Below are 26,790 nucleotides of genomic sequence, written 5' to 3' on the forward strand. Positions count from 1 at the left end.
TTTAAAAATGCATTACCCTTCCGCTGAAACACTGCAAAATGTGCCTGGGCTCAGTGTACTGACAGACACATTGTACACCGCTGTATGTTCCTCCTTATAAATAAATTCAAATACACCTGCAGTTGCTACCTCCTTTCACACTACCTAACTCCTTTAAACTCCCCATACTGGAGTCTGACTCCTTCTCTCACTGTCTCAGCTCTCTCTGTTTTACTCTCTCGCTCTCTGTCTGTCTCGCTCTCTCTCTCTCTTTTCCTCTGTTGTTCTGTCTCTATCTCTCTCTCTCTCTCTCACTGTGCCGTTGCCACCTGATTGTGCACACTTGAGTCGATGTGCACTCCGGTATGAAAGCATTTTCTTGAAGATAATATAGGACATAGCATGAAAGCCTTCAAAAATTACAGCAGGCACCAGAGAAAAGCCTTCCACCCCTCCCAATCTGGAAACACATCAAAGCTGTCACAGATCGCACTATCTAAAGGCAGCACAAGAGCCACTCTCCTTTTATCAGTAAATCTTTGGGGGGGGGGGGGGGTTAGGGGGGCTGGATTACCACCAACACTGTCGTAAAAAAAAAATCCACTTGCCCCACGGCACCTGCTTGCTTTCCTTTTTTTTTCGCACACCTCTGCAAATTCTGCACCACACTGGGGCCCCTAGATCCCCCCTCCCTCAGATAAATCATGCTGCATATCTGACACATGCATCCCACATATCATAAAGAGTCTCTGACAGGGCCCCACTTCTGACCCCTTGGGGGACTTTAGAGGGGCTGTGGAGCCTGCAACGCTCCGTTAGCCGGGGTGCAGTAAACCTCGGGCCAATGCTGCAGACGCAGCACACATGGAGCCACATAAAAATGGAAAACAAACCGCAAAAACCACACTAGGTCTGCTCTTCCAGGATCCAACCCTCATGCTGGGTTCGTCTCCAAGGTGACTGGCCCTCAGAGTAGGGGCCCTGAATGCGCAATACGCAAGAGGCACTGTGCTGAGGTCAGAGGTGGACATACCATGGTAAAAAAGTACAGGACCTCCCCACTGTTTGGGGTCAACCAGCTGGATTTTCCAAATAACACAACTCTTAAACCTAGGGGGTAGAACTAATGAGTGGTATCAGCTGGCTCAGTGGATGGTGGGTTGGAAAAATAGGATTTTTATTTTGTAAACCGGAATTTTAGTTTTTTTTCAACTGAAAGTGCATTTGTGGTGATGGGTGGGATAATGACACACAGTATTATTCATTTTTCACAGCGCACGTTCTAGAGCCGCGGAGTTCAAAGGCCACGCGTGCTCTGGGTCAAATGCCACTCAGGCTGTCACTGTGCTGGTTGCTCCCCCAGTACCTCATGGTGTGGGACAAGCTGGGGGGTCTAAACGGAGGGCAAATGCACTGCTGGGCATCACACCATCGTCAGCCATCAACTTGAGTTTGAGAGACTTTGCCTTTGAGAGGTTACTGTGGCAAGGTCCAATTGTGGGCTGAGCTAAAGGGAGAAGAAGACTGCAGTACGTACATAGAAAAACTGGTTTCTTATGATGATATTTCATTGTTTTTCAACTAGTTACAGGACTATTACAGGATAATATTACAATGTTTACATTTTCTTTTCATATTTTTACGGATCTGTGCTTCTTGGTCTTTCCTTAACACAAGCTAGGATCCTCTATGTGGCTTCCCTGCTACTGTATGTCCCTGGGGAGAATCCTGTATCATTCACTCCACTGTCTCTACTCTCCTTTTCCTGTGGATACCCGATCTCTGACTTTAGTTAACATTGTGCTGAAAGAGGATCATGCACGTATTGTAGCTTCATTTCGAAGCTGTTTGACCTATTCATTTGAATTTTATTTGTCTATCATTGCGCATCGAAATCAAACATAATATCACAATTCTGACTCCAAATTCTGCTGCCTGGAAGGTGGACTGGAAACATTGGCCTTGATCCCAGCACTAGAGGGAATAAGGGTATAGCCTATGCTGCACTGCTCTCACACATCTCACATAAATGCTTCATGAGACCTGCCAGTATGTTACTGGAGAGTCGCTCTATGTTGGCGCACACCAGTAACTCCAACCAAAGAATGGCTCAGCCTATGAAGTCCAAATCATGTCTCCTGTGTGTAGCCCTTCTGTTCCTTTTCTTCCGCTCTCACCCTCACTCCTTTTCCCTCTCTCCTTCCCTCCCCCTCTTTATTCAGTCTTCCTACCACACTCTGTTACCATTATGCTACCATGGCAACTTGCCCGTGAGATTCTGTCCAAGGTGTTATGGTCAGTTAGTATTCAAGGCCAAACTAAGGGCAAAGCAGATTTTTCCCCTTTTTTTTATTTGTTAGTCTTTTTTCACTTTCCGCACATTTGAAATACACCAGACACACAAGCTGTTCATGAATTTAAAACTACATAATTTAGCCTGCCGGCATTCTGTTGAGCCACGTTCAATTCGGAGCAATCTCCATTTGTCTGTTGGGTTTCATTTGCATAATGGCAATGCTTTGCTTCAAAGGCTTATTGAGTGTGCGAATGCACGCATCCATATCCATTTGAAGTGCTGACAAGGCACTATAAAACAACGTGCCTCACCTTGTCTGCTGCCAACACTATTTCACAGAGACCACAGATAAAGCTGTGCTCTGTAAAAAGTGACACACACATCCAATGATCTCCTCGCCGTTCAACAAGGCACGTGAAGGGAGACTACCGAAAAAACATTGCTGATGATGACCACTCCACGGTCTTCTGTCGATCTGCGGTCCCTAGAAGCAGCGAGCTGACGCAGAAACTAATCTAATGCATCTGAGTCTTGTTTGCGGCTGGTAATTGGTCTGATGATTGCGCAGGGGTGAGCCGGCGAGATGGCCATTTACAGTGCTCCACCGCTTCCACTGCCAAAACACGGTTCAATTCGTTTTTTTCGCCGATCGGCGGGGTGCCGCCTTTCTATACCCTAATGATATGCACAGTCACAGAGCAATCACCGTACAACAGAGAAGCTCTCATTCCCAAAGACACCCACCTCGAAATGTCAATAAATTCACACTCATGTCACTCCTATGAGAGACTAAATTATTCAGGACATTGTAAATTGTGTGGACCACAGCATGGTGGTTTCCAATTATGTGATGGCCGTCTGACAATAAAGAGCATACTTAATTAGGTTATGGGGACTAGATTATTTGTGGCGTTCAATCCATGCACAGTCGGATGGGATTAGAACAATAAGAGTTGACTTGTGTAGATCGTTGTATATGCATCGTAATGCACAATGGAGCTGCGGCAATGCAGATGTTGTAATACATTCTTTGAAGTTATATTACTTTACAAAAGAAAGTACTATTAAGAGAATGATAAAAAAAAACGAACACTCTCACTCTGACACCAGGCATCTCTCTGCTTCCTTCTCTTTCCTGTTTGACTCAACATTCCCTCTCTCTTTACTCCCTTCTTTTTGTATGTCCTTCGCTCTCTCCCTCTTTCTTTCCAACACGTGTACTGCATCCCCTTACTTTCCTCTTCTTCCAATCTCGGAGTAAATGTGATTCTATCAAAGAATAGGTCACTGCGCTGCATTAGATCGCTGCAACAGAACAGAGAAGGGCACAGACCTCCTGATTTCCATCAAACTGGCAGGCACCCAGGGGCTGACGCAAAGATTGCTGGACTTACAGTGAGTGGCTGGCTTTTGAAATGCTGCTTTCTGACATAATAATAATCTCTTAAATGGGGACTCCACAAACAGACTCATCCCGCTCCATCATGTACCCCTGCGAGTTCCATTATTCAGTTTGAACTTGGTTAGGGGAAAGCATAAAAGAGAATCAGCCAGCCACTCTCTCCACATCAGAGAGTAATGTGCTATTCAAGCCCTCTCCTGGAAAGGGTACTGATCAACCTTTTCCTTAAGTGAGTGTCCAAGATAACAGCAGTCTCTGAAACAGATCTGGTCTGATGAGATCTGTTGCCAGACTCAGCCACTCTCTGACTCAGTCTTGAGTGGGGATCGAGGGCTGAAGTGGTGCTTTGCTCACAGGTATCTCACCTGGAATCTGTGCTCTGCGCTCCGTGCGACGGGGAGCAATTGCTCCAGAATCCCTTGGGGGCATCTGTTCTATTCGCTACCACCACGGAGCAGCTCTCTGGCGGAGCGCGGTGGAGTTTTCTGCCATTTCCGATTTTCACACCGTCTCAGAGCGCACCCGTGGCCATCAATCTGTGACATTTAACCACATTACCCCGAGCAGCCATCAGTGAGTCCCACAGCCCTCCCAGACTGTGACAAAACACTGTGGCGACGGCCTTGCCGGGGGCATTAGAAGCTTCTGGAAGCCTCGGAGTGAGCGCAGGGCGTTTGGCTAAGGGAAGCTGAGGAACACTGACATTACCGAACAGAAATAGAATCACAGTGTTCTCTCAGGACTCATGTCCTAATGGTGGTGATGGGGGGGGGGGGGGTTGTAGGGTTTGTGCTGTGAGGTTCACAGGGAGAGCTGGTGAGCCAACGTACCTGAGGAAGAAAGAGGCTGCCGCGCCCCCGGAGGCTGTGGAGGACGAGGAGGCTGAGGACTGGCTGGTTGGGGAGGAGATGGAGGGCGAGGGGGCGATCAAGCCAGAGCTGAGACTGTCGGAATACACACTCTCTCTGTCAGCGTCAGCAGTAACCTATGATGGATAGACAGACAGACGGACAGAGGGAGAAAGAGAAAACAAAACAGTTACACATAAATCTATCCAAGGAACCTCCACACCTAAAACTGACCAACAATTGACCCAAAACTGAACTCATTATAACCAGCCCAAAATGTGCCATATCCCACCTCCACACCTGACTGTGGCTCCTTTCAGCACAGTGCAACTCATTTGCACACATTTCTAATTCGCTGGTGTTTATGGGGACATTTGGGGTGGGATTAGGATCCGCATAGCCCTGGGCTGGGGAGAGATGGCCTGAGGCTACAGACAGGAAGAGTGTGGCGAGCCAGGCATACGTTTCACCCTCACAGCTTCACAAACAGCAGGGCAGGGGGCCCTCAGGGAACTGCTGCACCAGCAGTGGCTCAGGCAGGTGGAGGCAGCCATCTTCGCTGCCAAACTGGGACTTGTCGCTCCATTTGCAAAGTGCCTGTGGACCGGAGCTGAGCGGCCATGCTCTGCATACAAATGACAGACAGCTCTCTGCTGTTTTTCTGACTGCATCCGCTGCTGGTGGCTGGTCATGTCAAATGGATGGCCATTTTAGAACAATACTGCCTGCACAACAATCTGTCCCAATGGCTGTCTGTCTATTTGTCTGTCTGCCTGTCTGTGTGTTGGCCGGGGCATATTTGAGTGAATTATTTATGAATTTTGTTACAGGATGAGACCCTTTTAATAGGTTTCATTGTTTCTCTAACGAAAAAAGAATTCCTTGACACGTGTGATGCAGTATGCACATCAAACCACCTGCAAACACCTTTTCATTTAAAGAAAATCCTTTTTTTCCAGCACTCATTGTGTCATTATCACAGTACGGGTACAGGTCATGTGCGCAGGTTTATCCTGGATTACTACATGTTACGACTATGAGAAGTGAGTGACCCCAGACTCGGGGTCTACACATGAACAGGCCAGGCTGTCGAGGCATATTCCAAGATGCACTGCTGCGCTGATTACTTGAAATCATGTAAGAGGAAAATGGAGTTATAGCCTTAACCCTTCCTCCCCCACTTACAGTAATAGGCTTGATTTCATGTCATGTGCGGGATTAGCATTGAAGAGATTAGCAGCAGACATGTCTGAAATTATACATAAATGTGTCTCATTTCCAGCTTTCTCATTTCTAGCACCAACTGGGCTAACAGGATTAAAACACACACACACCAGACCCAGACACAGACACACACGTCTGCACACACACACACAAACACATGGACAACTATATACTGTATACCCAGAATTGTGTGCACACACACACAGTCACAGAATCACCAGTGACGTCACAGTTCATTTATGCACAGATACAAGTAAGCTAATGATGTTGATTTGTCGTCTGTCACATTTGTGATTAACATGCTGTAATTAGTAGACTGTGTGAAGCTGTTGTGATCCTGAGACTACCCTGAGATTTCTTGACATTCAAGGCATGAAGAAAGTGATCGAAGTTCTGAATTCTAAAAAGACTGAAAGACTGTCTCCACAAAGAAAGAAAAAACCATGACATGGTTGTTTGAAAAGACCTTGTTTTTCAAAAACCTCCTCTTTTTTTCTTTCATCTGCTATGTGCAACATGGCCACAAAGGACCTAGAAGACACATACCGCCGTTATCTCTTAGGACAGAAAAGAACTAGCAGAGAAGGACAAAAACAACAACATTCACTTTGCTGCAGCCCATCCCATCTGTCATCATAGTATGAGCTCTATTTCTATAACCAGAGAGTTGGTGTAGGGAGCACGCTTCCCACATCCTGAAACAATACCCATCACTTTTGTTTCCAGCGGGGGGAAGTGACACCTCTGAAACTATGGCTATAAAGCTCAAGCTGTCAGACCAATGACGCACATGTTAAGACTTCACATCAGCTTGTCTAAAAACATATGCTGTGGCCACAACATCATAACCAGTGCTGGTTTTAGGAGGGCATCATTATTGGTTATGTGACGTGGAGCAGTAAACACAGGCGCATTATTGTGTTTGATTTTCATGGATTCTGACAGGAATGAGGGCCCAGGAAGTTACGGGGGAAGTCTGAGAGATTTGTGATCTTCCGCCGGCTTGATGGGCCGATAACGAGCGATAGAAGAGCATTCCCGCTTTGAAGCAAAAAAGTAGCGTTCGGCGCACAAGATGCAGCTTAAGTTCCCACCAGCACTGTGTGTCGGGGTGTGTGTGTCGGGGTGTGTGTGTGTGTGTGCCTGTGTCTGTGTGTCGGGGTGTGTGTGTCTCTGTGTGTGTGTGCCAGTGTGTGTGTGTGTCTGTGTGTCTCTGTGTGTGTGTCGGTGTGTGTGTGTGTGTCTGTGTGTGTGTGTGTGTGTCTGTGTGTGTGTGCCTGTGAGTGTGTGTGTGTGTGTGTGTGTGTCTGTGTGTTAATCCGCATCATGTCATCCTGAAAGTAATTACATGGGTGCATGTCAGATCCAGACATTAAGACACAGCGGGAGACACAGAGCATGTCTTTTCAAGTTCAAAATGGAGACGAGACGAGATCTCACACACTCCTACAGGTCCGTGCTAAAGGTGCCTGTCCAACTCTGAGAAGAAAATAAGAACCACGAATACTGGTGAAAGTATTCCCCACCGACAACTTGAATGATAATGTACTAACACACACACACAATCCACATTTGTACCAACGCACACACACACATGCATTCTCTCTCTGTGTTACCTCTTTCTGTGCTGGGCTCGCTGGGCTTTTTAACGATAATATTATAATTATAATTAGACTAGCACCCATCACAAATAAATAACACCCAAGGGGAAAATGTCAGGATAAGTCACTACTTACAAGAGTGAGGTGAAGAAGCATAGACAACGACTGGCTTCCCATAACCATCATATCAACAGACTGACTTAAATTTTATGCAGCAATGGCATTTCAATGCACAATGATCCACCCTGTCCTCTCAATGAAACAGTGTCATTCTTCATCAGGTTGGGGAGATTCACTCTTAGAAACAGAGATACAGCTGAGCTAAGACTAGTCTGTACAAAGTGCCCCTCTTTTGGAGCAATCAACTGCAATCACCCCCAGTTTAATCCACTCTTGTTTGCCACGGCTAGAATTACACCACAGCCTCTGGCTTGGAAGCCCAGTGTGCTCCTATCTCTCATTGAAAGCACCTTGAATTTTCTTCTCTTCTTACTCTGGAGAAGGTTTCTTTCTGAAGATGGATGCACACCCCCTATCTGCTGCAGAATCACCCCTTTTACCCAGTCTTTTTCTCCCTTGCTCATCTCTCTCACTCAGACACACACACACACACACACACACACACACACACACACACACACACACACACACAACTCCTTTTCACTGAAGCACGTACACATACATTCACTCCCTCACACAACCCCCACCTCACTCCAACACACACACGCACACACATTTATATATATTTATACTTACTAACCATTCTCATATGCACTCAGAGTCAGTAAAATAAACAAACTCTCTTTCTCTCACACATACACATATATATATACAATATATACTATATACAAACAGACACAGACACAGACACACACAGACACACACACACACACACACACACACACACACACACACACACACACACACAAGGGAGAGAGTGCTGCATGCTGGCACAGCTGTTTGACTGCAGACCCAGGCAGCAGATGGGACCCTGGCAGTAGCATAAGGGTCACACTGGGCAACAACTGAAAAACGCTTAGGGAACACTCACAGAAAAGCGCTCAAATTGACCAGCCTGGCGCTGGACGAAGCCTCACACTGGGCAACAACTGAAAAATGTTCAGAGTCGTCTGAGTTGAATTAATGCTACATCCTGTGGGACAGGACCCACACTGCTACCTAAACACAAGGCTACATGGGAGACTGCAGCCCGTGGGATCAGGAAGGGTCTGTTGTACGCCCGTGGATGGCAACATGTGTGTGTGTGTTATGTGTGTGTGTTATGTGTGTGTGTGTGTGTGTGTGTGTGTGTGTGTGTGTGTGTGTGTGTGTGTGTGTGTGTGTGTGTGTGTGTGTGTGTGTGTGTGTGTGTGTCTGAGTGGCAACATCCACAGCACCGGTCTAGAAGCACTAGTCTGATATATATATTGGTCTGATCAGTTCGGTCCTGAAATAGAAAATCAGAAGAGATAATCACATTGTTCTCATATTTAAGTCTGGGTGTGTTTCTCCTACCCGTGGCCTAAATCTATGGTTGAATCTTTTGACCTTACGGAATGTTCGAGGGTCTCTCTTCTTGCCCTTATCCAAAAAAACAATTGGGTCCCGTCCAGGTCCAGATCACATAGAGGTACAGGTGGGCATGGCAACCCACCGGTGCATTCTAGCAGAAAAAACAACAAGAAAAAAAAAAAGAAACAAAACCACCCAGATGGACGTCAGGTGCAGTTTTTGCTCGTTCACTGAGTCTCCGGGCCCATCTGTTGACAGGTCTAGTTTGGGCATCGCCCCCACATGCGGAGCAGCCTCCCTGCCCAACTCCTGAGGGCCTTTATGCGCCAGGATGCCAAAGGAGGACCATTAGGAGACTGCAGGTGGCATTTAAGCCTGGGGAAAGATGAATTAGTCTGCCTCTGCAATGCAGAGAGAGCAGAGAGAGAACAGGGAACAGCTGCAATTTACAGAGACTTCGCCTGCAGCCCCCCAGGTGAAATGAAGGGGTTTGGGTTGGAAAAGAAGAAAAGAAAAGAAAAAAAGAGGTCTGGCCTTGAGATGCACAGTGAGGTGATGCATAGCAGCTGACAGATCTGCTGCTAGCTGTTAGCTGGAGTCCTGTTCTCCCAGTCTGAGCTATGCCTGGGAGGGCGTCCTTGGAGTACAGACTTGGCTTTCACTAATTGACTGGTCACCACTGCTCACATGGTAATATACAATGTATACAATAACATGTATATTCACCCATGTAGATATAGTCACAAGCGCACACACACACACACACACACAGACACACACACACACACACACACACACACACACACACAGAGAGAGAGACACACACACACACACACACACACAGACAGAGAGAAACACACACACAGACACACACACACACACACACACCATGAATACACACCCATCCACCCACACAGACAAACAAATTAGAAACCACAGACACAAAAGCCTGTACAAATTCATTATGGCATTCCTTTCAGAAAAATCCCTCAAGAACACGAAGGGGCTCTCAGGAGGTGCCAGAAAGCTGTGCCGTTTTTGTGCCGTTTGAACGTGATTCATTTCTCAAGGTCTAATTGCTTTTCAACACCTGGGTGAATGAGGGAGGAGTTGGGCACATTTTATTTCAGGGTCCCTCGGCTCGCCTGCCACTGAGCATGCCCAGTTTGAAACCAAAACTAGAATTTCATCTACAACTGCAATCCAAATGATGTTGTTGTTTTTGCCCAGGCAATTATGCTGTAGGAATCTTTCCATTGTGAAAATGAGTTCCCCACTGTTTAGATGCGGTTTCAGGGGTTATTGCCTAAAATGAACACAAGTCTTGTGTCTAGTTGACAAAATGAAAAGCACGCTTCATTTTACAACATTTGTCTCTGGTACTGTAAAAGAAAATATACAATAACAGGAAATATTCTGATGAGGCCTGTATCTGATTGGATAGTGAGACACGGGCAGAAAAGAAAGGCACAGGTTTCTTAGTCCTTTGTCCTTTCACCTTGAAACCCTCTCAGACAGACACATCACCACAGATGAACCCACCCCTCAGACACATCATCACAGATGAACACACCCCTCCTAGCCGAGAATGAACCCTAAGAACTCTCGAGATGACTTCCATTGGCCCTAGAGTCTGGCCCTGATTAGGCACAGATGAGTCCATCATAGGTAGCCTGCATGTGCTTTAACTGATATCAGATCAAATCCATTTGCATATTCAATCAGCTCGCCATTGATTTCTCTGTCCTCGCACACTCGTTAAAACACCATCATAAACAAAACACTAATGCAAAATCTATAGGGAGGGTGGGTGGGGGGGGGGGCAGCGCTACCATTGGGAGCCACACCAGTACAGCATTATCGCTCTCACTCACTTCCAAAGGTCAAGACTCACTCGGCGGGCGCGGGGTCATGCCCACATCATGGCGTCTAAGGAGTGCAGTAATCAGGCCCGTTGGCACGGCACTTGACGGATGGCACTCGCAGGTCGATGAGGTCGCCATGCTCCACCCTTATGCTAATCCAATAAGTCAGCGCAGAGATGACTTAATGCTCAATCATCTGACCGGAAGGTCAAGAGGAGCTCAGTGGAAGGCCACCGAGGACCTTTTCAATCTGGTTATTAATCAGCTTCCTATGAGTTTTTCTTCTTCGTCTTTTCTCTCGCTCCCATTCTGTCCCTCCATGTGACTCTTTCTCACTTCCTCTCTTTCAATTCACCTTCATCAACTTGGCCATCATGTTATAAGCTTAAGATCTCTCATACACCGACACCTACTAGTCTTTGCCCAACAACAGGCTCATATAAATCCCCGCTTTTATGGGCTCGAAGCACATCTCTCGGAAAGAGGACGGCCGATGTGACGAATGCCATCTTCCCTCGAGGAGACATTTTGAACGCCCGCACACACAAACAATATGGCCCTGGAGGCCAATGAGTTTCCTCTCCGCTCTGGTGAATCCAGATGCATCTGGACTCACGTACCTGAACCACGCTTCAGGGTGTCCCTATCCTCGTTTGCCTTTTGGGCATCAGAACCAGCGCTGGTTAGATAAGCATAAAAAAATGCACTCTTCCAATCTGTGCCTGTGCCATCAGAATAAAATGAGATCTGAGGAAAGGATTTAAATGCTAATTTGATTTGTAAGGACATTTTATGGTGTCTGTAATAATCTGTCGTTTTCTCAAATGAACCCTCTGAATGGCTTTTTTGTTGTACAGTATCTGGCGCTGCCAAAGTGTTCCTACAGCTAATGCTTTTTTTCTCTCTCACATGTACATCACATAAAAATTTTTATTCACCCCTTTAATGGCTAAATGCACAGTCTTTCGCTAAGCATTATTATTACACTGCGCTGCCAAAGAGGTCAGGTCACACAGCATCCAACGTCTGCTTAACACATCTGTTACATCACGAGAAGGTGACATCTCATTTCTGCTGCGGGGCTGAAGGTCCTTCTGCGGGGCCCCGGCGAGCCACTTAAACCCAGTCCAATATGAGCAGCCTCGGCCCTGAACTGGTGCTCAGCTCCATGATAATATGATTATGGGCAATCACATAAAACCAACAGAGAGCTGGGGGTGTGTGGAGGTTAAGGAAAGCTAATAAATAACTCCAGTCTTGGCCACACCATAAACTAAGCCTCAGAGATAAACAAGGCATTGAAGGGGACGGGGACACAAGGAGAGGATTACCGGTTTGAGACGCCGGACAAAAAAAAACCTTTGGGAAAAACATGGAAAAAGTGGGAAAAGTCTCCAGCTGTGGTTGAGGACTTAAAGTTGACAGTGGGGATTTGCGGGCTCACCTCCTACCAAGAGACGACATGATTCAGAGTTTGTGTTTACTAAGTCACTCCAGGGATCATGTTGACCCCGTTAAGACCCGGTGTGAGTGTTGGCATGGTTCAGCAGCTCCAGCGGAGGATAAGGTTTAAAAAGCTGCTTCTTCTCTTTACACTCCCTACTGTCACCAGAGCAATTCTTCTGTATTTTAGGGGATAGAATAGGGTTTTGGAAAAAGTATCATTCTGCGTTTTTTAAGTGTATTGTCAAAAGTAAAACTGTGAAATGAAAATGTGAATGGATTTGAAGTGTACTAATTTAGTAGCACTGAATTGACCTGAGGTGAACAAGACTGAGGTGAGCTGAACTGCGTATGACTTACCTGAGCAAAGTGGTGATGTGATGAGCGACTGACCCTGTGGACGCTCCAAACCCCCTCCAGGTAGTGCTGGGCGTGGACTGGTAGAGGCGTGACTTTGGCCATGCAGAGGGGCTGAGTACCTCCAGACACCCCACTGGGCACCCACCCCTCATCCCTCTGCTTGTCCCCCGCCAATGGCACTCCGTACAGCTTGGCGGATGACCTGGCGTGGGCGCTCTGGATGGACCAATCCCGCGATGCCTGTTGTGTTGAGGGTAACGTAACGACGCTCTGTGCAGCCGACCGGGGTGGAAACCCTGAGAAGGGTCCTGGCTGTGGGTCGGGCATATCTCTGGCCAGCTCGAGGGCCTTCTGCAGGGCTAGGCGTCTCAGATGGTGCAGGGGGGTGCCACACACCTCACAGGAACTCCCAGCATGTCTCCCCCGGGGCGGCCACTCCAGTGCCTGGAGCTTGTCAAGCAGGAAGGCGGCGAAGCTCGGGTCCTGCAGGGAGATGACAGACATTAGCAATATGCTTTGGTCTGAGCTACATTCAGTCATGGAAAACGAGTACAAATGGCTCTCGCCTGAGTTGGCCTTGCTGGAAAAGCGTGACAATTCTTCCTGACATTGTGTTGTATGATATGTGATACGACTCTGAAAGATATTACTGGAAAAGCAAAGGAAAATTGGTCTTTTCTGGAAATCCACTGTTTACTTCAAAATGCAATCTGTCACCGTATAAAATTAAACCAAACTAAACACATAGACGTGCTCATGTACACAACTTCCCCCTCCACACACAAAGATATACAAGCGCACACACCCACACCCACACCCACACACACACACAAAAAAACTGCTGCACATGCCAATGGATGCTATGTCAACAAGAATCCACAGCAGACTGCATCTGTTAGCAGTCTAAATGATACCTTTCAGCACACTGTGATCTCAACATGCTGTGAAGGAATAATGAACCTTTTTACAGCCGTGTCCATCGGTTGCATTTAGAGACAAATAACGAACACCTGGAGGCTAAAATTGATCTCTGTTGGCAGTCTGTACATCAAATAGAGATAGAATGGAAGCATGCAGCAATTCCTGCAAAATTCAGCAGAAGCACTTTGCCTTTCCTGAAAGCCTTAGCTTCACTTGGTTTGGTGGTGGTGGGGTGGGTGGTGGGGGGGTAACAAAACTGTAGGAGTAAATGTGAGAGCGTTCCAAGACATGAAAGAGAATTATCTCCTTTACGCTCTACACTGTGTGCTAATGTGCACTGAAGAGAGGGTCTTCTAGTGTTCTAGCCAGACCTCGTTCCAAAAGGATTACCTTAAGGCTGCAATTTTTAAAACAGGTGGAATTAGGTGCAATGTAGAGTAAGTGTTATTTGTGCTTTAGCAGGTAATTATGGGTTTTATTACTATGAATTCTTGTAAGAACACATGTTTGTGAGAATGTAAGAACAAATATAACTTGTTACTAACCTTTAATCTGAATCTAAATCCATCCTAATACACCATGTACTTACACAAATGGAGAATTTGTACTAATTATTTAGTTGAGCAGACGTTGTGGGGTGGAAAGTGGAGGGGGGGGCATTTCTGTCTGGCCCCTAATCTACAGATGGCATTTGGCTTATCCTTGATGACATTTCGCATGACAAAGGTGAGTGGCGAATAAGCAACAAGTAGAAGTTCCAATCCACTGTCTTAATGACTGCGCCTCAAGCCCAAGCTGAACTTGAGCACATGCTGATCCACCAAACAGCTGCCCCTACCTCAGCACAATGCATCACCCCATGCCCCGTGGCGGACATTGTATATAAAAGCTGATTTAGGGGTGCTAATAAACTCAGCTACGGCCTTCCTGCTGATGCCTCTCCGTCACGCATGAGCACAGCGCCGTCCGTCGCTTCTCCACACCCACCCACCCATCCGGCATTGCTGTCTCCCCAAGTTTATGTGTGCGGGAGTAAAGGGGGAGGTCAGGGATGGAGCCGGGCCCCTCATCGGTATTGCGAGCGTGCTGATTGAGTGCTTTTGTCTGGGTCTGGAGGATCGTAAGGTGAGAGAGTTCACCAGGGAGGACCCGGGGACGTCCGCGCCAGATGCCTCCAATCTGTTCACGGGTCCCGGGAGCAGTGGGTTTCTGCGACCTGTTTGAATTTGACTTTGTTACATTTTCATTTTGCTGTGACTGTTGTTTTTTGACTCGCCAGGGAGAGGTCGTATACATTACCATACGATGTGCCGGAATAAACTCTATTCTCCACGGTGTGTCACTATCCATTTTTACTCTAATTCTTTCTTATGTTTATTCTTCCTGTAAGAATCTTTTTTTGTCAAGTGTTGTAGTGGGGAAGTAAGATGTGAGGGACTAGAGCAGTGAGCCACCACAAGTAACAGGTTCTGAGGACAAGATGGCTGCAATCCTCTGCTAATCTTTCACTTTGGCCACCAAGATCATTCTAAACTGCTAAAACACCCCAGAGTACAAACTAATAGGATTAAAGATAAGTACTGACCATTGGCTCATCTGTGCATCAATATACACTGAAGTTGAGCCAGTTTTCAAAAACATTTCCACCCAGCCTCCTAATTTCCAACTGCAAATGTTGGGCTCAAATCCAGGCACACATTGAAACACTATCACCAAAAGCTGCCAGGACCTTTTTTTGCACCTTTACTTAACACCATGCGCAGTACTTAGTGGTGGTGTTTCTTCTTGTTTCTTTCTTGCACTTATAGCGTAACAGGTGCACAGTTTCTGAGGAGCATTTGTCAGACACATACACGAAATCACAGAACTTGTGTTGACCTGACAACCCTCTTTCCCCTTAGACAATAGCCAGCGTGAGGCCCAGAGATCCCACAATACCACTCCAGAGGGCTTCCTATTGTACTGACCCTGGCGTCTGCCTTGTCTATTGTGGCCACTGGGGTGCGGCGGCCTTTGTGGGATTAGCGCACAAAAAAAAGGTTAGCGACCCTTTCCTCATGAGTCAAAGCCCCTGAATAGTCCCTGCGCTGCCGTGGCCCCACCCTCACGCGCGTGTAGTGGCCCTGTTGTCCCCCAGCCTGAAGAGGGGACACGGCACGGGCGTGCAGGCACACTTCAGGGCCACTTCAGAGGACTGCACTGTGGCGTTGACGCGCTGTGGCCACACAAGGACCACCTGTGCCTCTCCTTTCACCGCCCCGTGACACAATGAGAGGAATGGACTACGGCGGAGGAGTGACGCTAAACGTGATATACAGCGCCACATGTCTGCAAGGGCCTCACAGATGCAATGGGCTGCTTTTTCCCACAGGTATCAAATGAATGCCACTCGGAGCGCGTGACGAGAGAGAGAGAGAGACATTCTCTGGGAGTAAAAATGCAACGTCAGTGATTGTGTTTTCTCCAGCACTAAGCATAGAATTAACAAAGGAAGACTAAAGACAAAAAAAACTGAAGGCAGCCATAGTGTCTGTAAATCCAAACGTAGACTTAGTGATTAACAAACCTACTAATGCCTTGTCAGTGAAGACATACAATGTCAACGTGTGCAGGATGATTGCATTCTCAATTGAGAAACAATTGCCTGTGAAGCAATTTTCTGTTCTGTTAGGCAGCATTGACCTGACAGGAATAGTGAGAGAAAAAGGGTGGATGATAGATTTTTTCCCCCACTTTCTAACACAAAAGGAAACCACGGCATCCAATGGCAAACCTGAGCCTGAGCACCAATAATGAATGAAAGACCTCGTGTAGCACAGCATGTTTCTGGGATATGATCTCAGATTTTTACACACAGCGTTGACAAAGAAAAACAGAGAAGTAAAAAAAAGAAAGAAAGGAAGAAAGACAAAACTTCCTGTCAGGAGTGAGAGTCCTTACTTTCTCACACAAGTGTGACTTCCTGTTGGAGATGGTGGAGTCTGGCTGTGAACTTGCCGTACAATGATGCCCTGTTTTCTTAAACTTTTAACACCTATTCATAAAAAAAACGTCAGGGTCAAAGCACCCACAGTTGGTGTCCAGTTGGTGTTTAAACAACAACAACAAAACAACAAAACCAAACTCTCCCCTGCCTTCACAAAACATTACGACCACTGTGAGACGCCCGCCCTGGACTTTAGAAAAGCGGCCTGGCTCCACTGGGTTGTTAAGGCACAGTTAAAGAGTGTGTTTACAGCTGCAGTCTGTCTGACCCGAAGGCCCGCTTAGACTTTCCCATTCGCACACTCAAACACCCACCTCCACTTACATCACCATTAGGGAGCACAAGAGTCCTCTGGTTACAGACTCAGGGTTTTATATAAGACAGGTCAAAGAGGAGCCCTTAAAGTGCAGAATTACTGACCACAGGGTCCTCCAGCACATACAGATCAGCAGAAAAGAAAAGAAAAAACAGAATCCAACGTGCAAAAACTGAACTAAAGGAACAATACTCGAAGGCACTGCATTTAATTGGCTAGAAAATATCTACTTGAAGAAATAAATCAACTGAGCCGAATAGAATAGACTCACAGTTCACAGCAGCCTAAAAGCTACAGTTGCAGCTTACAGTCGTACATTTATTTTGTCTAGGCCTAGCCGTTTGCAAGATCAAGACAGGACCTTGCATCTGCCGTTAACGATTACAGCACACAGTACAAAATAAGACATATAACACCATTATATCTCATTGTGCATTGTGCTAAATTCTGTCCTACCTCTGGAAACAAGGCGTCTGAAAGTTTGTTCCAAGATGTTCAAATTCCCCAGCCAGCTTTGTCTGAGCTAGTGTGTAGCCCTCGGGCTCTGAGAGTGGACTGGGGAACAGGCTGTGGGACAGAGGGGTCTGAAGGGCCCATGGGCGGGCTCACTCTCTCAAGGCCCTCGTAAATCACCTCTTCGCCTATAAATCACTTGCCTTGAAATTTTAGGGCTGGCCCTTCACCCCTAGCAGTTGTCTGTTTACTATCTTTACTTTTTCTTGTTTTCCTTTTATAGCAACAGTTACCAACCAAACACAAATTCCATTATTTAGAAAAAGAGAGAATGCAACTGGATGACCGCAAAAAGGATTCTTATTGTAAAGTGTGATAAACTTTTCCCCTAAGATTCATCACTGGCAACGTAACAGTGCAAAATGAGGGAAACAGGATAAAATACACTGGCCCACAAAATCTTGGCTCAGACTGCTAGCTAAATTAAAAATAATTAATATTTGTATGAATCTAAACCTAATGAACTGCTAACCAGCATCAACTGAGTGGCTCTGTGGCTAATGAAAGCTGCCTGGATACCTCTACACTCCCCTGCTGCCTGTAGTGGCAGCTTCCCTGCATTTATTTGCATTGCTAAAGCCCTCAGGCTGGCAGAGGTGGAGCACGTCTGTGCTGTCTGCTGTTTTCACAGGAGCGCTGGGGTCGTAAACATTACACAGACAACACCACAATGATGCCTTGCCTCCACAGAGACAGAACACTACAGCACATAGCTATACTGCTTTATACTCACTGAAGAAATCCTTTGCAAAATTACAAGAATTGACTAGTCTTTCAGAGCTAGTCACAGCATAACTCTTCTCCTTGATGCTAACAGATACTGCCTACTGCTGCAGCATCCCCCTTCTTGTGTTTGAAACCGTGTCACCCTGTGTGAAACACTCCAGTAAAAGGTTTAGTCTAAAAGCAGTAAGACCAAACCAGTGTCAACAAGGATTACCATGGTGACCTTTCCTAACTTTCCCGCCCCGGTTTGTCCTGACAGCAAGTCCTCTTTGTTATGAGCAACTGTTAGCCTCTTCTCCCCTGGTAGCTGCTGAGATGTGCATATTCATACGCATGCAGACGGCAGACGTCTAATTAAAATACCTGTGTAGTGCTTGTCGTCAGGGGACATCCCAGAATGCTAAGCAAGAGTTTACTGGCATCCCAAACACGTAAATATGGCGTGTGATTTCGGCGTCGCCCATAAATCTGCGCAGCGAAGTGTAGCTCTAATCAGTGCTGCATCTCTGACCCACTTCAATGCTGACTTGAGTGAGCCACTCTTCACGTATTGTAAAGCCTATTTCCATTGCTTCTTGTTTTAACAGCCCAATCTATCTCTTTTTTTTATATATAACTCTAAATAATAGAGGCATCTGAGAAAATGTCATGATGTTACTACCCCAAAAGGATGCTTCAAGGCTGGGCTCTATCCTGGGGATATGTTCTGCTCGTTAGGCTGTGTGTCAGCAATGTGCTCTGTCTGGCACAAAAGAAGGAAGTATTTGTTGACAGCATGTATGTGTGAGGTGTGAATTACCCCTGTTTCTTATTCTTTCTCTTCAGGTTTTCTTTCCATATCTGGTGTTATTAAAAGCCACTGACCTCCATTTATGTGCTGATTAGCTTGAGCTTAAGGGTTTCCTTTATCCAGGCGTTTGCCCATCCATTTACGTGATGAAGAAAAACAGCTTGTGTTAACTGAATAGTGCCTTGGCATATTTATGTCAAGGAGCACAAGTTCACTTCCTCTCTGGCTTATCTCGACTCGTGTGTCAGAGAATCTCCACAATTAGCCACTTCTAGGCCAATTAGCAGACAGGAAACAGGAAGTCAACCATATAACCAACTGACAGCAGAGTAGCCATCCTTGGCTGTGGACTGCAATTCTGGACCCCCTGGCAGCACTGAACAAGAGCTATCATTCATTAGTGGTCCAGAACCCAATGGAGGAAGTGTAATTCCCTTCTAGTGTGTGAAATATTGTTCAGAAATGTACACCACATAATGTTCCTGCGTAGAGTCTACAGTACAATGGAGACTGGCTGTCAGTCATTAAGACAGATGGAAAAAGTTTTCTCTAATAATAAACAGATTGCTACAATGCAAAAGGTCAATCCACTCAAAAAAATCTGTGTAGGTTGTCTCGTTTGTGTTCCAGAGCAGCAATGGAAGCTAACAATCCGAATGTAATCTACTAGGTGTATCTAGACAGCCGTTATTGAGTTATGGATGCATTTAGAATATTCCCTAAAAGGCCTTGCAGCCATTTAATGCCATTTGCCAATGTACTTGGTCATGGGTTCACAGAACAGTGAATGAACAGAACAGTTTGATGACTATGGTGCCACCTAATAAAGGCCCTATTCACAAACAATCTGCTGTTGTCTCTGAATTATCCACACTCTCCCACACTTGTTTCCTAATCATCTGAACACAGACGCGATCACTGTGATTAGGCATAATTGTCACAGTGGTGATTCCTGAGGTAAAAAAGAAAAAAAAAGAACCATTTATTCAGTCTGGATGACTGCGTACACAGCAGTCCATTCTCTTTAAGGTCAGATAGCCCCGTCCTGCCATCACCTCCTCGTCTGAAGGCCCGTGGACTCTGGCTACAGTGAAGGCAGAGACAGCGCCAGAACAGGGGCTAATGACACAGGCGTAATTGACTATGAGACGAGTGGGAAATTCTAATGGTGCGACTTAATAGAGCAATTACACTCCATTACCACCGCATCCCGCCCAATAATCTCCTATTATAATGAGGAAGCGCCCTGATGGTGGAAGAACCTTTAGATGGCACACGATTACATTATGCGATCAAGTGGCCATGTTTTATTTTTTGTATTTTTTTTGGATGGTACACTTTTAATGATGACCGTAGTGTGCACCCTCGTAAAATGTCAGCACCAGTTATGAGCTCCAAATTCCCAATGACAAAAGTAGGACGTGAAATAAAATCGTTTAGGGGAGGAAAGTTGAGTTGTATAGGCTTGATTTATCATTTCTGACTTTGCAATAGACAGGTACACACAAGCACATACACAAGCACGCAAACACATAAATACCCCCCCCCCCCCCCACACACACACACACACACACACACACGTAAGGGGACACTAACATTTCTCTGTAGATGTGTGAGCCAGGGGCCTTTGTGGGTAAACGGATGACTGTGATCATGGAGTGAAGCAACTGGCGGCGCTAGACGTGGAGTAATGGGCTAATAAATTAAAATCCCTTCCCCCTTTTCCCAGTCCCCAGCTCTCTGCAGCGGTGTGGCGGTGATTGACAGCACATTCATTTATATGCAGCCCCACCATAGAGGCTTTCAGAGCAGGGGGGGGAAAAACAACAGGCAATCGTCATGGTAACGTAAACATACAGTACATGTTTGATGAGGCCGCACTCAGGCAGGGGTGGTAGGGGTGACGGTGTTGTGATGAGCAGACTTTTATTCCTGACTATGTTTCTATCCTTCGCAATGGCACGGACACAGAAAAGCACGGTTTGTTTACCTCCTATTTCCTCCATTTATATGCATGTATGCTGCAAGACTCCGGCTACAGATGAAAGCAGTGCAGGTGTCAGATGAGAATGGTGTTACATAAGTGAACCTAGTTGCATGTGCTATATATTCAAAAGACAGCCATGCTATCTCCTTCTAAGCACTGTTCTGGTATTATGTAAGATGGGCAGGTGTATGCGGGGGGGGGGGGGGGGGGAGGGGGGGGTGTTTGTGTGTCCCAGTTAGTAGATATGCTGTATCAAACAGAATACATACAGGATGCATGATTTACAACAAAATGGAGTCCGAAGTTGTTATTCCCTACTGAAAGCTCAAAGGGGACTAATTCTCATCATGATTGCTATGGACTTCTATTGTTGCCAGGTAGCGAGCCTTTGGAACACACTAACAATGGCCATTAAGCCATTCCCTCCACAGAGTAGGACAATGCCTGAGGCCTTTTGGCAGTAAGTGGGATCTGGGAGTCATTTCCCCTTTGGTTTGCTTAACATTCAAATGAGATACAAGGTCCCCGGCTAAGACTGTCAGCTCAGCCAGAGGTAAGGTGGTCACTCGCTGTGCCAAATAAAGATGTGGAATCAAAGTGCCTTGGTTAAAGTCTGGTCACGTATCATCCTTGTGGTTGAATGTGACGAGAGAGAAGTGAGACTATGGATGTGACTGACACTGGAGAAGAGTGAACGCAGTGGCCTTCTTCTGGCATCAAACCAAGGAGCTACCGAAGCATCATTAGCGCTAGAGCACTCCGTATCAGCGTAACACATTAGCGGGAGGATAAATGCAATTAACTGCACAAAATTAGTGAAATGGGGGGGGAAAAAATCAATTTTTTAACACTGAACTGATATAATCAGTATAATCTGAAAATGATCTCTTTTTTTCATTCTCATAAGCATGTTTGTTCAGATTTATATCAACTTGGCCCAGGGGCACAATTATACTGATGTTTTTTTGCTTCATTTAAGAGGATGGAGGTTTTTTTTTCAGTAAATGGAAAAAAAAGCCACAGCACAGACAACACACAGTGCTGGAGAGAGACAGATAAAAAAAATGAGCTCTCCCCAAATCCCCAAATACCGTTTCATACACAATTATCTGTATTAGATCAAGGTTAGAAGGAACACGGCAGCATGACATCAAGCCTACAATAACACACCGGGGGGATAGGTAGTGAAATAAAGCAGTGTGTGTGTGTGTGTGTTATCAACAAGAAAAAACACACCAGTAATGCCCTCTCCTATTTCCAGTATCTTAGATGAGACTACTATTCAGACCCTCTGCACAATTTTCTGGTTGTAGTATCACAAACAAAAAAACAAACTAATAGATGATGGCTACCTTTAATGGGAGACATAAAACAGTTCCTGTAAATTGCTGCATGTGATTGCGTGGAACACAACTGCAAGCAGTACACTAACAGAAATAATTGTGCTTCTGCTGTATGGACCTATGACTTATTATTGAGTGCAGACCACCATCTTCCATACAAAAGCCCATTAAATGATCTTTTAGGGGGGATAAAACACCCTAGATGATGACACAGTCACAGAGGGAGGGTGCATTTCCATGCTTAGTGATGTCAGTGTCTGGTCTGTTCGGTTCTGGCTCTGGAAACTCTCAGCTGAGAAGAGACTAGCTCAGGAGATTCTCCACCAGACCAATCAATGAGCCTTGGGGAGTGGTCTCTGTAGCGACTACAAAGTAGGGCTGTCATTTGTAGTCTCGCTTTGACAATGCATGCAGTTCGTGTGGTAAGCAAAACATTGAAATCAATTTTCATTAGAATTGATAGGGATGAAGTCAGGAAAACCTGAGAAGAAACTCACACAATGGCTTTGCAAGGGAAAGATGTTAAGACTCTTTTCCTTATGGGGTTAAGTAAGTATGACCTAACTACGTCCAATATCATTTTGATCGATGCACACTTGCAGTATGCCATCCCCTGCAAGAAAATCTCTATTGAGGGTGCTCAAACCACAATGATAACAATAAAAATGTGTAGTCTGGAAACATCCGGCTCAACAACGCTCCCTTGGCAGCAAAAACTAAAAAATCCAAGAGAAAACATTCTATTAATAGTGGCACATCCCTGACAGTTAATTAGCAACTTCCTCTACGGAGTGACAGAATGAGTTTGGTCCCAGTCATTACGTGTTGTGTTTCACCTTGCTCTGCCCCGACATACTTTATATCCTTTGCATGCGGTTAATAACCTTTCAAATTTTATGATATGGCTGCATATATTTTCTTTAGTGATTTGGATACCATACATTGACAAGCCCAATTACATGTTAGAAGGCATGCCGCCCTCAAAACATCCCTGCATGACACAGCACGACAAGTCATATCTTGCTGAAACAAAGTGGCACCTTCCCACAAACGAGGTAGAATTTCAACGCAGACTTCTTGCAACTCAAGCACTCAAGTAGTATCAAAGCAACCGTATTCTATGGATAGTCTGTGTCTTCCCATTTCCCCTAAAGAATATACGTGTTAAATCTAACTTCTCATTTAACTTGTGATAGATTATGAAACGACTGCGAGTCACAGTTGATGATTACAGTATTCCATTCCCTCGGTCTCCTGTGTTGGGTTAGCCTGTACCAAGGGTTAATCATTGGCAGGGCTTCTAATCTCTGTAAAGTGTGACTTCCACTCTTATCCTCTTCTCATCTGTGTGTATGGGGAGGGGCAGGGGAATCAAAACTCCGATGGGCACACACCTTGCATTTAGACAGGCAATTAGCAGGCCCTCTTTAGCATGCGGGGCCACGCTCTGGTCTCGTGAACTGTGCAACTGCCAGAGGTCAGAGGTCACCGGATCCCCAAGTGTGTGTCAGTGGCGTAACCCTACCCCCCTCCTTCAGCCTCACAGAAGACCTCCCGCCTGTTTGCTTTTCTGAAATGAGTTTTTTTCCCCTCTATCAGCTTCGTCTTCCTGTATCGGCCCGTGGAGTGTTGATGAAACGCGCTCTGAGCCTCGTGGTCTTCGGCGGCAGGAATCTCATTACAGATTGTTTGATTGCTCCGGCTCCTTCGACACTCTTGGTAAAAAAGCATTGAAAACACACTCATCACGGCCTCTTTTGCTGAATTCCCCCCTCACTAGATTTAAATGAATTTCACCCGGGAATCGGCAGGGCTGGATCATTTTAACAGCTAAATGATGTCCTCAATCATTTAGATGAATAGGCAGCTGACTGTCGACTGGCAGCCAGAACAGCATTTTTGTAATCAATAATCCCCCTGCTCTCACCGTGAAAGTGCAACGGAGGCCTGCAGCAGGTTAAACTACACGTGGTCTTTCCTCACACTAAAGGGTTTCTCTGGGATTCTGGAATGCTCCTGCTAATGCGTTGCCAATGCCGATGCAAATGGCAGTTAATGAAATGTAGCACTGACTCCACAGAACACGCGGCTTCGTTAACGACCACCAATTTACAAGGTGATGCATCCTCACACAGCAACCTTCACAATAGGCGTAGATGAACAGTCGACCAGGTGTCTGAGTTACAACCTATAGTTAGGTGAAAATAGAGGGTGCAATGGCAGACTATGAGAAAGTCTACACTTAGAAACATTTTGAGTATGCTAGTTATTTCTCCTGAAAAACATCTCCTTGCTATTTAAATGGTTCCTACAATATTAAGGGTACACATACACACAAACACAAACACACACACACACACACACACACACACACACTACTCTTATATGTTCTGCAAAGGTTATGAATAACAGGGTTATATTTGACAAACACAACCTACTTCGGTAACCTACATGCAAGTGATTGTCATACATACAGAGTAGAGGTGAAAGTCCAACCCATTAGTATTCTGTAAAGCTAGTAACCAGAAAACCCTACAAGATACACATGGAAACTCAATTTTCAAAAGGTATACGACACATTATGGAACTGGATTTGGATAAATACAAAGACATCAAGAGTAAACAACATCAAACACAGGTGGCGTTTAAAACAAAATACACCCACTAATGCCTAATTAGTATTCAACAAGAGTTGAAACAAGAAACCACTCACCTAGCAATGTGTCTCGTGCATTGTTGTCATTTTTCCTGGCCAGTTTTAGCTGATAATTAGCAGAATGTGTAATTAGTTAGCAGAGGACCAGCCTCTGTCATTTAAATTACAGTCATTTGCTACACACAACACTATCACCACATTCCTTTAGCACTTAAGCATGATTTGTCCATGTTAGTCACACAGAACACCACTGCAAAAGCATCCATCTGAACTGGGCATGTGAGGATTTTTAGAACATCAGTAAGCCACCATGTGAAAAGATATCAGTGAGATCTGCAAACACAATACTATGGCCAGCTAGCCAGGAAGAATGTGCAGCAAGACAGGGATCTCAGTTGCAATGCAGCGCCCCATACACTGCACGACCCCAAGGGCTCCACTCTATTGGCTGCTTATACACACACAGATAGGGCAGAACAGGATGGAGGTCTAATCTTGACACAGTAAAGACATTGACGGTGCACAGAGACGCTAACTAACATAGAGGGATAACGCACAGGCATTACAACATAACACACGGACTGAAATGATAACGGTGATGCACCCTAACACTAAACACAAAAGGGAGACACTGCAACATTCCAAAACCAAACACTTATGTACATAATCAGGCATTCACACTGAACGGGGCGAACACACTGAATTCTGGGAACTACACAACTACACACACGCACATGGAAGCTGCACTACTCCTTGCATGCTACAATACTATATCAAAACAGACACTTGTAAGGGAGAAGGTAATATTAGTGGCAGATTCTTTTAATGAAATTCAGAAGATGAGCTTTCAGATCCAGACAGATTATCAAACATGATAAAAGAGTGTAATGAATTTTTCTTAAAGGTTAACACATGTTCCTCTCCTAACCACTGATCTGCGCTGTGGGGGGAGCAGAATCAACAAGAAAAAATTCAATAACAGACCGAAAAATTATTCCATGCCCCATGTCAACAAAACCATGAAAATATCATATTTTATTTTCCTCTCGGCAGGATTTGACCTTCACTGACTTGTTTTCCAGCCGGGGAGGTCAAAGAGGAGCACGCCAAACCCTAAGCCAACAACAACAGACGCCCCATTTTCCAACCCTCCCATTGCCCCCCACTGTCATTTCCTGTTTTGACAGGAAGTGGACAATATGGGTTTTTTTCTGCCACTCCACTGGACACAATTTTCAAAGCATTTTATTGCACTGGCCACCCGTCTGGTTTCAAAAGCACTCTTTTTTTGCACAACTGCTTTTTTCCCTCTGGAACAGACAGAGGTCCTATTAGAGCTGTGCTTGACGACGCAGGTGTGGCCAAGTCTGAATCAAAGCAGACTCTAGCAAATAGGTGACATCTTCACAGCAGATGGTAGTCTTTATATTACCTTCAACGGGGATGTGTTACAGCAATTTTCCCTGGCTAGATCGCTATGTTAATGGACAGAGGCAAAAGTGGATTCTTTGAGAGTTTAAGGGCCTTGCAGCTATGGTTGGCCAGGTGTGGTTCTTAGGGCTACAACTACAATACAGCTTCAAGTTGTTTTATAACTCAGCCAGGCCAACTCCCATAGAACACAATAGAACATTTTCCCAAGAGCAGAGCACTTGTTCCTTTTTTGTGGCTACCCCCCCACCCACTCTCCCTCGGTACAAGTTGGCTTTATTGACTGGCTGAGAGGGCCAACTACTTCATTGAAAAATAGTTTCAGGTCAATGCAGAGTTGGAACCCCAGGCCTTTAGAAATAGGCGACAACTTCCAAGTTGTGTGGACAGCTCCAAGCTGTTTCCTGTGCGAGCAAACAATAGTGGCGCTAGGCCTGACCACGCTGCAGAGCAACAACTGAAGGGGGTTTTAAATCTGAACACTGAGATGGATCCCAAATGTCTGTCTTTCGGGCAATTTTCAAGGCCAACTGAGAAGCTAATTTTATTATCTCTATATTTAGGACAATAAGGGAGACGATGTGTATACGC

General features: G+C 45.6%; 1 protein-coding gene across 2 annotated transcripts in view; it reads right to left on the reverse strand.

The window, feature by feature from the left end:
• The window catches only part of kif26aa (kinesin family member 26Aa), an 85,951-nt gene that overhangs the window by 44,443 nt on the left and 14,718 nt on the right, over positions 1-26,790 (reverse strand). For both annotated transcript variants that reach the window (XM_031581064.2, XM_031581063.2), the window contains exons 3-4: positions 12,531-13,013; positions 4,508-4,662 (exon numbers count right to left, since the gene is read on the reverse strand). In XM_031581064.2, the coding sequence (XP_031436924.1) occupies positions 4,508-4,662; positions 12,531-13,013 (638 nt within the window). The remainder of the gene's footprint in view (positions 1-4,507; positions 4,663-12,530; positions 13,014-26,790) is intronic.

The sequence above is a fragment of the Clupea harengus genome, chromosome 15 (assembly GCF_900700415.2).
Source record: "Clupea harengus chromosome 15, Ch_v2.0.2, whole genome shotgun sequence".
NCBI classification, from domain to species: Eukaryota; Metazoa; Chordata; class Actinopteri; order Clupeiformes; family Clupeidae; genus Clupea; species Clupea harengus.